This window comes from Ciona intestinalis, chromosome 7 (genome assembly GCF_000224145.3).
Source record: "Ciona intestinalis chromosome 7, KH, whole genome shotgun sequence".
Classification (NCBI taxonomy): Eukaryota; Metazoa; Chordata; class Ascidiacea; order Phlebobranchia; family Cionidae; genus Ciona; species Ciona intestinalis.
In genome coordinates, this window is record NC_020172.2 from 2235623 (window position 1) to 2248854 (window position 13232).

Genomic DNA, 13232 nt, shown 5'->3' on the forward strand with positions numbered 1-13232 from the left:
AAGAGCTGTTTTGAACTCACACCAATGTTCGCCGTCATACCAATGGCTACGCAACATGTATAGCAGTTCGGGTAATGGGAGCTCCGGCTGAAAACCCATGTCGCCTGACAGTAGAACCTCACCCATATAGAATATAGATACGTTTGTGGCTAACGAGCAATCGGTATTTGCTTTTCGCGCTTTTGAAATATGCCCGTTTCCGTCGCTTAAAACTATAGAAAGGTATATGACGAGAAGTGATAGCTATCTCAATCGAAACAATGTTCACTATGTAAAAAACAAAAAATATATAGTTTTATCTATAGTAAAATTCTTTCAATTGGTCACAAAACAGTGATAGGAAAACTTAAAGCTTCCGAAACATAATGTGTTCGACACACACGTTGCTAAAATTTTACGAATAAGAACAGATCACATGGATTCGCTCGCTGATCAAACATTATAATGACTCATTTGTTGGAACGAATTTCATGGCTGGGTGGCGAAAGGTCTAACTTGGCGAAACTTCCGAAACGTGGTTTCGAATTTACTACTAAGGTGGTCCGTGACTCCGTATGTTATGCTTTAATTTACCATTGGGTCACTTTAACCGAAAATACACAATTTCGCGACAAAATGCCATTTAGAGAGAATATATATCGCCTAATGTGTGTTATTTGTTGGGCTTGAATTCTATTTGTTACATATTTCTTATAGCCTTTTTTTACAAAATGTTATACTTTTTTATGAAACAGTTTAAGTCGCATTCAATTACCTACTTAACTTTTAATTAGGTACGTACGGTTTTAAAAACGAGTTCTACTTTTTGTATAGTAAACGTCACTATTAAAAATACAACATTCGCTTCGAAAAAAATACCGTTTTTTTCGTGACCTAATTACCGTCCGATTAATAAAACAAATATTTTAAATATTTGGCTAAAATATGGCGCTGTTAAACTTTTGATTTAGGTTGTGCTTTGCGGCTGAGGGTGTATAGAATAACAGCCATTCAAAGTTACAAACTGTGACCAAATTTCGCCGACTGCGAGTCTTGAAATGTAGTAGAACGAAACAGCTACGAGCTTGTGGCGTACTAGTATTATGTATCTGGGGTAAGATGGATACCGTTAGCACATAGGTTCCAATATTTTCTAATCGTGTTATAAACAATTAACAACTATATTTTAAAGTCGTGGAAATACTAATAAAAAGTTTTCAATATATTCTTTGTTTACTAACAAATGGGACGATAAAAGAAACCGTAAACATGAACCATCTTACCCCAACCTATTATGCTTGTTTAATATACAAATTACACAAAATGTGCATCTTTACGCGATATTGATTAATCACGTTTTTATAATGCAAAATTTACGCTAAAACAGTTAAAAATAATAATATCTTACAGGCAGCGGTAGGCCCTAATGCCGAACACGTAATAAATTGATTATTTGCCAAACCGCTTGTTTTTTATAATACCCATGCCTAACTATCTATGATCGTCTATTGGCTTTCAGTGTACCGACAGTGAGTATATATTATGCGGCATGGCACGCATTTAGACCAAAATGCAGATTTTGATTTTAACATTTTAACCATGAATGAAAACAGTATTTCACGAATACGGACTTAGTAAACCGTATGTGCTTGCAAGGCATAGCATGGCCCAAGAGGTTTTGTTGCTAATGTATTGATTAGGCAGACGAGGCCGATTTTATGGCGAAAATTTGAGAACTGGGCATTGGTTGTTTATAACTAAGTTTACACAAGGTCAAATATAGTGGTAACTGAACTCAGTTAACGGGAAAAATCTGTCGCAGTTCTGTGTGCTGCCTGTTTACAGATATGTGACGCGTCTGGCAAATATGAAGCATAAAACAACACGACCGAACACACATGCTTCTCTCTAACACAGCGGCTATAATCATTGCCTGGCGCGCAACACACACACGCTACTGGTCCGGGCCGACACTCAATCGAAGTCTAGCGTTCTGAACACCCGCTACATCCTATTCACACACGGTTTGCTGTTACGTTAAAACCAAAGCAAAACTACCAAGTATTTCTTTCCACGTTGTGTGTTTGAATATTGGACAATTGCGAATTATTTTCGTAACATAGGAAATAAATATGAAGTCACAAACACTTTTGTTGCGCAACAAAAGCTAACGATACGTCACCAAACGGAAAAATATGACGTCATTTCGCATACATGCGACACTTCGCGAAAAAACGTCGTTAAAATGACAGACTGTCTATAATTTTAATAAATTTTAACAAAATCAGTTGTTATGCTAAACAGAATCAATTAAAAAATACCGACTTACACAAAGTTCAGTCGATTATTTTGGTTAGTTTTATCCATATATTAATAGTCTGTTCAGTAAGAGGCAACGGGTTGTTACGCCGCAATCGTTAAACTAACTACAACTCGTGCTTATCATTTTGCAGAACCATTTTTAACGAGTAAACCACACATGTTCGACAGAACTTTTTCATCCAGTAATACAGTTAACTGACTTTATACCTAAACATTTAAAGAAAAAAGATCGAAAAAAACGAAAAATGTTATTACTTGGTCATAGTGTAATAAAGTTATAATTCAGTTTGCCACGGGTGTATGAGAATGTAGACCACTTTTGTTTAGACTTGGTTTTACAATAAATTCACGCCAAGCTGTAATATGCACATGATAACAGTATCTGTTCCTTTATAAACATTCTAAACGACATACATTGTTATTTATCTCCTCGAATATTGTCACAAAGATCAGATTATTTAAAATAATGAAGAGAATGGAATACCACAAAACGACAGGCTAAGTTAACACATAAAATTCATAGCAAAAATCCCCAACACTTTTAGTATTTAGTAGGCCCTGACTTGTTTTGTAACTACTTAAATACGTAACTTGCTACCCTAGTAAAATATCAGCAGCGTTATAAAGAGCATGGCCATTGACATATCTTAACATACCCTTTAAAATGAAATGCACTAATTTAATTTAGTACACTGTGAACGTGAATGAAAGGGCAACTGATTTCACTACAATAGTGAAGACCTATGTTAGGTATGAACGTGGTAACATCTATAGCAAAACGCATCGACTGGCCATCGCTATACAGACTTTCTTTACACCCACTACGTCGATTTCGCCATAAGAAATTAGGTCGCACTAAAAAAGAGCGCTGTGCACGCCGTTGTATTGTAATTGGACCTTGCTGTGAAAGCACAATATATAACTACTTTCAGGAACTACTTGGAAAAGAATGGGTGACGTTTTAATACCTACAAGGTATATAGACTTTTACGTTGCTTGATGTAAAACTACAGAATACAATAACAAAATATAATTGCCACAATGTTCAAACTAATACAGTATAACTATATACACCGTAAAAACACCATAAAAGTGACATTCATCCATGCTGCATGAAATATGTGTAGGCCGGGCATTGTAATATATACTATACAGAATAAACAGTAACGTGACAAAGGTATGAAAACATAATAAACAGAATAAGCCAACATAGTCACAATGTTAAAAGTACAACTAATGTCATTGCTCATAAACCTACTCGTATATCAACTAAGCTTACGCACTGGTTAAGTCAGACCGTTATACTGCAAGTAAAAACCGAAGCAGAACCGCGAATGAAATCCGCTGTAGTCGAAAACTCAAGAGACCGACTCGTTCGTTGAATCGACCGTTTTGAAGCTCGCTTTGTTTACTAACAGTGAGTGTAGTATAAGACTAGCGCACTGTGAACAGTAGGTTGTAATTACTCTAATTGCAGTCACTGCCCACTTTTAATACCAGCACACAAGGAATATAATTAATCTGGATTCTAAAAGATCTTAAAATAATATGTACATATGACAAAGACGGCATTGTTATTAATCGTATGTTAAATGCAGATATATAACACAAAGTATATTCGTACATGGTGGAATATAGTTAGCCATGCGTTATACCCTTCACACACTATCAGCATCGGTAACTTGAACGGACGCTTGAGTGACGTTTATAAGTCACTCGCTACACTCCCAACCCCTTATGCATTAGCGAATCAAACGAAATCTCAACCTACTTTGTCACCAGCATACTTTAGTTTATAGCCTCCCATAGTACTAGGGGGTTTTGGTATGATACCCTTAGCATATAATACCCCATATTTCCTAATCGTGTTTTGAAAAATCAACAACGCTTTTTTAGGAGTCGTAGGACACGATTGTATATATCTATATATAAATTTTCTTCGCCTATAGATACCACCAAATTCGACGAGAAAAGTAAATGAAAACATGCACTAGCTTACCCTACCTACTATATATATATGGTACACTAAGTGTAACCTATGACGTTACAGGGTCAAAGGTCAACTTGCCTACGTAATCAACAACTTACGAATACAAAATAGATCAATAATGTTAATAACGGTACGTAACACATTTGTAACAAGAGAAAGTGACATGGGACACACACTGCTGTGTAGCGCGATAAATGAGCTTGCTAGCTTACTTACTTGATACCAGGAACTATACTGAAAAATGACGTAGCCACAGCTCATGCGCATTGCGTGCAATGCCCCTGTTATACAACATGGGTGTTGGTAAACTTATAACGACTATAATCCACAGCTTACACTGATATATACAGATGTGTAACTTGATTTATTGAGACAAAACAGCTAATTACTAAAGTTATTGTAATGCAACTAAAGTGCATGTGCCTATACTTCTATCAACAGCCATCATATATAACACACAAGTACGAGATATTTTCTTATACGACACTTTATGATATACAGACACATTGTAATTTACTGATGAAACAGGTTCTTCTAAAACTTTCAAGAGCGAATTCAATACATTTCTTGTTTGTATTGAACAGTAATCATAACATACTTGATTTCTTAAACGAAACTACTATTTACGCACATATAGTATGTCAAACTAACTAACGAAACAACTCTCTCCAATTAATTAGAGTGCAATATTCTTATACAAACCGTATGTCTTACCATCGAATAAAACATCTAAATTGAATACTTAACAATGCGAACTGACAGTGCAATATTCCTATACTTGCAACACGTCCTGATATCGAACAACAGCAGCTTATTCTAAATGTATACACAGTTTGTATGCCAACTGAACTATACAATTTATTCTAATGTTTTCATATGCGAATATACTACACGTTGATCTTGGTTTTATCTTTTAATGTCAGTACATTGCCTTTGACATTACTTCCTTATACATTCAAATGTTTTACTGAGGGACAAAACAGCTTATTCTAAATGCTGCCCTAATTGGTCGTGTGTGCGTCAGCGAGAGGCCAGCACCACAAAGACAACTAGATTCAGTGGTCAGTCTGCCATCTGCGCGTGTAAGTGCCGGGGGTGTCAAATAATTACCGACGATAAAAGAAGGCGAAAGCGCAGCGTCTTACGAGGGCAACTTAAAATGAACCGCGTATTCGAAAAACAGAAGCATTATACAGTATGAAGCTTTTGTAGTAAAATTTGCACAAAGAAAATTATAAATCGGTAAATACTTGTAAAGTAATAAAAATGAATAAACATTCGTAAGTGAAAGTAAAAGTCGGTGAATTAGTAGTTAATAGACATTTGTGTCCGTTTTTTTTAACTTAAACTAATAATGAGAAGGCGTAGAATTGTTTGGTGCGGTATTTGAATTTAAACAGACTTTTTACTGCACATACTCATTAACGCGCTGTAACAAACTGCTATCATTAGTGTACGTGGTTTGTAACTAAACAAATACAAGAAAAACTTGCAGTTTTATCAATATAGGCAAAACACATACGAAGACAAACTAAAACACAACAAACGTAAACAAATATATATCATTTGTTGGCAATAAACAAGTAAAGAAACAAATAAGATACATCATAGTAAATCTATCGTTCTAAACTTTTTAGACTTGTTTATGTATACAGAACAATGGGCAATTCTGACCCTAATCCTAGGTCCTACACTCTACAACAGCATCCCGGCCGTATTGGTCCTTATATTCCTAATCGTGTTTTAACAATTTTTTTTAACAACGGTCGATTTTTCCGGCATATCTTTTAACGCAATTATTATTCCGTAAAAGAGAACATTATTTAAACAAAAGTATTTGATTGGTACCACGCGGATTTTTGTTATACAACGGGGACATACGCTATTCTGTGCAGAGCAAAGGTATTTTAAAACTTTAAGACACGTGTATAAGATTCAACAAGCAATGGGCGTTGGAAATGGCTTATTAGTGGACCCGTTTTCATAAAGTTATATATCAGTTTTCAAGTTTAAACTGCATTGGGTACAGTAACTTATATTTTAACAAAGTTTAACAGAATTAATTTGTAAAAATATTAAATACCATATTACTTAAAAGCGTCAAAACTTTCAAGTAACGTTTATATATTAGTGGAGGTAGCATCTCGAAACTTTAAAACAACGGAATTCACGGCTAGTTTAAATTGATTTAAGAGCTAGCATTATAGGCCACGTCAAGTTCATGATACATACATAGCAACCAATATAAACTGGAAAAGTATTGACCGGTTTTCGGAGGTTAATACCTATGTGGGATATGCCAATATACGATGTATAGTAGGGTGGGGTAAGATGGGACAGTTTTTTAATTCTTTTTCTCGTCTTATTTGGAAGTAAATAACGAATATTTACAGAATTATATAATATTCCTAAAGAACGTTGTTAATTGTTTTAAACACCATCAGGAAATATGGAATTTATGTGCTAAGAGTATCTCATATGTATATAAAAAAAAATATTTCAGGCAGTTTAATATAAAAAAATGATTTTGTGGAAACCTAAGCCAATTAATCATATCTCAAAATTCATTTAATAATTGAAATATTAGGTAAAAAAACTATTTCCGGTTTAAAATAAAACGCGAATACTTTTAAATAGTCATACGTTTTGTGTGGGGAATTTAGATATAACGAGTACTATAGTAGTTAGAAAAAGCATGCAAAAGGTATGGGTATACGGACTTAACTATGAGTCGGAAATTTAGTTCATGTTATGCCCGTAATACGAAAGCAGCTTTAGTAGGATTTATGTTCTATAAATGCTTGGACATTATAAATGACTGTGAATCATCAAAAAAACGCCAAGGGGCCTGCCCTTAAGAAAATTATAAAAAGTTTGTTTAAGTATCTTTCAAAATTATTTCTTATAAAGTGTATACCTTACACAACACAAACAGTATTCTCAAATCCCACAAACACATTTCAAATGTCTCCCCACAAGAACAGTTGTTCACCTGCATTCGCCACAATACAGCCGTGTGACGTCACAATTGGCGCGTTGCGTATTCCAGAACCATCTATTGCAAAGCGGTTGAAACTACGAAACAATAAAATGACTAAAAGGTTACATTTTTGACGTTTAAATAAACGTATTAAATAAATTGGCAACTATTATAAGAAATGCTCTTTTGTAAAATATAGTACCAACGCATCGTATGCGATACGTCGCGTCGAAGGGTTGGTGCCAATCCTTACGTTATTTGCAGAAGAGCGATTTCTAAAATATATTAATTATACTATCATGGAGTAAGATGAATGCCGTTTGCACGCAATATCCAATATTTCCTAATCGTAATTTTAACGAATAACAACCATATTTTATAGTCGTAAGGATATGGTCATATGCCAATATTCTTTGTTTAGTACCGATAACATAGAGTAGAGACGATAGCATAGAATGACAACGTGAACCATTTTACCCCAACTTACTACACCAGTTATAGCAAGAGCAGTAGATTGTTAATTCGGTTTCTTTTTTAATTAAAATATCGAGATTTCATTATCGATTAGACATTGGGTTTTGTCAGCATTTATAGTAACACACTAATACTAATTCCACGACAGTGCAGGTATTGTACGCTCTATGACGTATAGCATCCGGTGCGCGCATAGAATGAAACCAGTTCGGTGCCAAGTTCTACAACAGAAACGCTACGTCGCGCACAATAGACATTCGACAAGAATTCAGAAATACAAATCTAACATTTAAGTCACAATACTAGTTATGGCGTACTATACTAAAACTATTTATATTGTTGCACAAACTATAATACAACATACGTCAACGTGACGTCATTTGGCCTATTTATCAATTGTATTAATGGATAGTTAGAAAAGTATGTCTCAAAATGCAGGGAACCTTATCAGATATACAGGTTGGAATTAAGCCAAGAAATTGTTAAAAAGATAGATTTACTTTTAAACAGATACAGAATTTATATCAGATACTTGTTTTGAAATCCTTATCTAAATTAGGCAATCTTTTAGCATTGGTGAGATGGTAAATACTTTGTTACTTTATGGTGGTATAACTTGAATATATAAGAGTTAGTGTGGGATACACGAATGTGATAACATAAATTTGACATTGAACAAACTTATCAAGTAAACTGGATTGGCACACGCTAGACTCAGAGACAAATCAATATAGCACAGTAACGGACAGTAAAGTAAACGTGTTATAAACGTTAATGGGGACGGTATGTTAAGATACGTCTCGTGAAGTACATTATCAGGTTAAATATGCGGATTTGAAATACGAGTAAAAAGTTTTGGGATTAGTACGAATAAATGTTAAATGTGCATAAGAATACACTACTTTTCTGGTATAAATCACTCGAGCTATAAATAAAGTTTGGTTCATTCATAAATGCTTTAAATTTCGGCTTTTAAATCGGAAATTGCGAGGTAACGCATTTGTGTGCTAGTTACGTAGTGCAGTTCTAACAAAAACACGCGATTGCGCACTTAAAGTAAAGTCTCATGGACGCTTAGTTGTCACTCTAGTAATACATTCGACGTCTCATCTTACACTCTCGGTCGGAATTAAGCAATTGAAACAGGATTAAACTTGGTCAAAACTACCAGCCAGCTGTACGACACTTTCCGTTAACCAACTACCCGGTCTGTTGCTACGCTATGGACATTCGAGTTTCCGATAAAACGGAAATAGCTTCAGTCTGCGACTAATTCTTACGGTCTGACGGCGTTTCTCTTTTTGTCACGCGGTAAACGCAAAGTTAAAACGACTGACTTGCATCCTTTCTACGTCATTCTAGATGTAACTACGCTGCCGAACTCGAACGCGCGATACGTCGTCTCGATTGAAGTGTCAGTTTGCCAACGCGGATTCCTGACAAGGCAGAACTATTGCCTGTCAGTTCATTACATGGCAAGCTCGTCGGGTTGAACGTTACTGCAATCGGGTTCATTGATTACAACATACGAACCGGCGTACCAGCCCTGCTATATACTGAACACAAGCGAAGACAAAGGCACACAGCCTCGCGCCACAAGCATGTCAGTGCGCTATCAAAAACACTCCGGGCGAGCCAGGCTGCTTCGGAGAGTTGAGACTAAAACGATCGGTAGCTACGTCAGATCACTGGGCAGTCAAGCATATCAAGAGCGACTGCGCTTTTTCTAGCGCAAACAGACCGTAATAAATGACATACGAAGCTTAGAAGAGTGGCCGCGACGCCCTCTTTTGTGTATAATAAAGAAACAAAGAGATAGAATCGCGAAAAGACCGAAAGAGATGCTCCCACTCTTGTTATATGATAGAAAGTCGCAAAGCGCAAATCTGCTCCTTCGGTTACTTTTTGTTTCCTTTATTCTCTCTAAGCTCATCTAGCCTGCTTCTCATGATACTGACTCGTCTGCGTTATAGCTTTTCCATATACGTAAGCTACCGATGTAACAAACGGGCATCGGCAGCTTATGTGCATACGCATATTATATAAACAATATGGTTCTGATGTATAGCCAGCATCGTTTCTTTGATACGTCATATGCATGCGACAAACGAAAAGATTCAGACACTATCTTAACTCCATACAAACTTGTTCTTTACCCTATTGATAATACTATCTACAACTATTTAAAATTTTAGATTTGCGTATCTCGTTAATTGCTTTGACCACACTATGCGAGATTGTCGTTCCAGCGACAGCTTATACGACCACGCATTCAGTATTGAACGGTCAGTGCCCTCCCAGCTATTCTACGTACACATAAGAGAGAGTGGTACACGAAAGTGTTCCGTCTGACGGTAAATGAACATTACGTTTCTAAGCATATAAAGTGAATTGATGCATTTGACAGTTGACGAATCAGTATTAAAATATAAACCTAAAAAGGTATACCTATCCTAATAATATTTTTGCGTACTATTTTTTATATTACACAGGTATTTTTTAAATTAAGGTCCAGGCGTGTTTCGGTTTATTTCGTTTTATTGAGATTTATAATTTAATTCTTAGACATTTTTACTATAAATAACATATATATGTATATATGTGTGTGTGCGTGTGCTTTAATAGTTTTGAAGCCTAAAACTCTTGAAAATAAGTTTGCAAAAAAGCGTTTAACGGAACAAAAATACAGCTCTAGAAAATATGGCTTGAATTTTGCTAAAACTGAGGACAAGAGTGTTATTACCCTGATAACGACTGCCTGAATATGACGTCGTACATCGGTTCTACAGAATTTAATTTACCGAAAGAGCTTCTGTTAGATTTATCATGCGCGACAGCAACAGCTTAGATATTGAGAAATGTAGAGCGTAAAATTGATTTATTTATTTCTTGGAACGATATTGAAGACTTTAAAAGTTATATAAAGTAACTTACTACTCGTTTTACCATCTTTAGATTCTTTTGCATGAAAATGTTTGTTTATATATATTGGCACTGCAAAAAATACGTGGAATTCAATAAATAAAGCAACAGTTTAATCTTAAAATAGATATGCCAAAAATAGGGATCGCAAAAACATTTTGGAAGCACCGTTTATTTTGAGATAGGCGTTTTCGCGCGACTTGCGTAGTAAAGTAGTACGTAGAAAATGCTGTAAAAACAGTGTGCAAAATTACAACCTGAAACAATAAATTGTACGTTATAAATGGTATTTTTTAAACGAAACTACGTTTATTTTTGTGAAATACAAAAAATATTCAAATCGTAAATTTATTTTACCGTTTTTAACAGTTTCGTAACTTTTCTCTTAAAATATAGAAAAAGAACAAAATACAAAAAAACAAACAAGTCATGTATTTAGAATATAAAATAATTGTATCTTCTTTCAGCCAAACATCCTTTTCGTTACAAAATCCATACAATTTTGCGAAAAAGAATTTTTGAGAAATCCCCTTATGTCGGTTCCGCTAGGTGGTGTCGAACCCTTTATTTGCGAAGGGAGCTATTTTAAGTCGTCAGTAATCAGTTTTCCGGCGCAGGTGGAGTGGGTAATATAGAAAGTGTTCATAGCTAGAGAGTTTTGTAAAGGTTTTAACCTAACCCACATTGTATAGACATATTTCTGCACACGACACCATGCATTTGTACAAGAGTGCAAGTACAGAAAGTCTTTGCATTAAAATCTTACTGAAGTTATGCAAGGTTATATATTTATACTGATACTGTGCATTTATTTTTGTATGTTGGTTGAGAGATATTTCAGTCTATATAACCTAGTAGATATTACATAACAGTGTTCAAGCTTAACATCTATAGATATATATGTATGTTTATTGTTTATTTAGTTTATAAAGTGTATAATGGTCAGTCTATGTTACCTAGTAGATATTACAAAATAGGGTTTAGGAAAAACGTTTATACATATGTTTATTTAATTTGTAAGGTTATACAAATTAATATAATGGTTTTATCTTATTAATAAAATGTAAAACTTTATTCCTTTTAACAGGCTACCTCAAAGTATCGATATAACTTTTAATTTAAGAAGAAACCTTTGTTATATTATACTTCATAAAGGTTTACCAGTAAGATGGTGATTTTTCTTAATATCAGTATCGGTCAATATGTTGAAGTTAAACATAAAGAAAAGATAGTTTGTGGAACTGTCAAATATAAAGGCCATGTCAATGGTGAAAGTGGAGAATGGATTGGAATACAACTTGATTATCCAATTGGAAAACATAATGGAACATTGAGGGGACGCCAGTATTTTAAATGTCCAAACAATACAGGTCTTTTCACCCATGCTAGTAACGTCAGATTCCGAAGAATAACAAGAAGAAGCAGAGACGCATATCGTAAAGTGGATAAAAGTTGGTCAGATGGTGAAGATCTGTCATCTTCTACCGAGTCTATAGGTAGAAGCAATGGATGTTACAGTGTGGGAATGGATTATGTCCGGAAAGCTAAAGTTGCTTTTGACCCAGTTCTCACTCAAAGGTCTGAAGATTTTATGCAAGAATCTCGATATCCATTGAAGCAGTCTATAAGTCGTATGAAGCCGGCTGCTACTATGCTTAAACAACCATGTTTCGATACACCGTACAGGTCTTACCCCATATATGAGGATTATTCTAGTGTTGATCCTTATATATCCCATGCAAGTATACCTCATTACACAATGCCACACGAGGTGCAGAAGCGTCAGGTTAAACGTGGAGATTGGGAATCTTTTGGGTTAACTAAGCCAAGATTTATGTCTGTGTAACTAACTGTGTTTATGTATGCTGTATAAAAATATGTGATTGTCTTTTGTACATGTATAAATATGTGATGTTGGCCTACTATATTTTTTACTGTTATTTTTAAAATGGATTTTTTATTAATATTTTAGGACATAAAAAATATCAAATTGATTAAATAATAGATTGTTTAAATGCTGTTTCATGTTATAGGTTACATGACATGCATTACTTGCTTGCACACTAAGTTCAATTATTTTATTTCGCTCACTTTCTTCCAAGTTTACAAATCATTTACATATATTTCCCATCAACAAGCAATGCTTATATGCCTGAATGATACTTCATACCTTAATTAGACCAACTGAACGCACTGAAATGGGGGGAGTCACCTCCAGAATGTATTTTAGTAAAATGTAAATTCTTACTCATTATGTAATGCGTCTTAGGAGAATCGAACTTTCATGTTTACTCATTGTTTGCGTATACTGATCATGTGTATTTAAGAATATGTTTAATTATTGTTTAATTTCACAACTTTAACATTCCTGCCAAATTAACGTACTGTAATTGTGTTTAGTTATAGTAGCACTGTGATATAAGATACACTGTGTATTATGTTGTTATGTTTAATATTCACTGTCTCACTTATAATTGCTTCATTGTTTTGTATATTGAGCTCATATAAAGACTACCGGTACTTAATTCGTCACGTCACATACCTAGTTCTCTTATTACTGTTGGT

General features: G+C 34.7%; 1 protein-coding gene across 1 annotated transcript; it reads left to right on the plus strand.

The window, feature by feature from the left end:
• Nucleotides 1-11758: 11758 nt before the first annotated feature.
• Nucleotides 11759-13221, plus strand: LOC104265844 (tubulin-folding cofactor E-like). Its single transcript, XM_009860802.3, has one exon. The coding sequence runs from the start codon at nucleotides 11836-11838 to the stop codon at nucleotides 12511-12513; it is 678 nt and encodes a 225-aa protein (XP_009859104.1). The 5' UTR covers nucleotides 11759-11835; the 3' UTR covers nucleotides 12514-13221.
• The last annotated feature ends 11 nt before the right edge of the window (nucleotides 13222-13232 follow it).

Bases quoted from the DNA above. Each gene is read 5' to 3' on its own strand.
- LOC104265844 (XM_009860802.3), top strand. From the start codon at position 11,836: ATGGTGATTTTTCTTAATATCAGTATCGGTCAATATGTTGAAGTTAAA.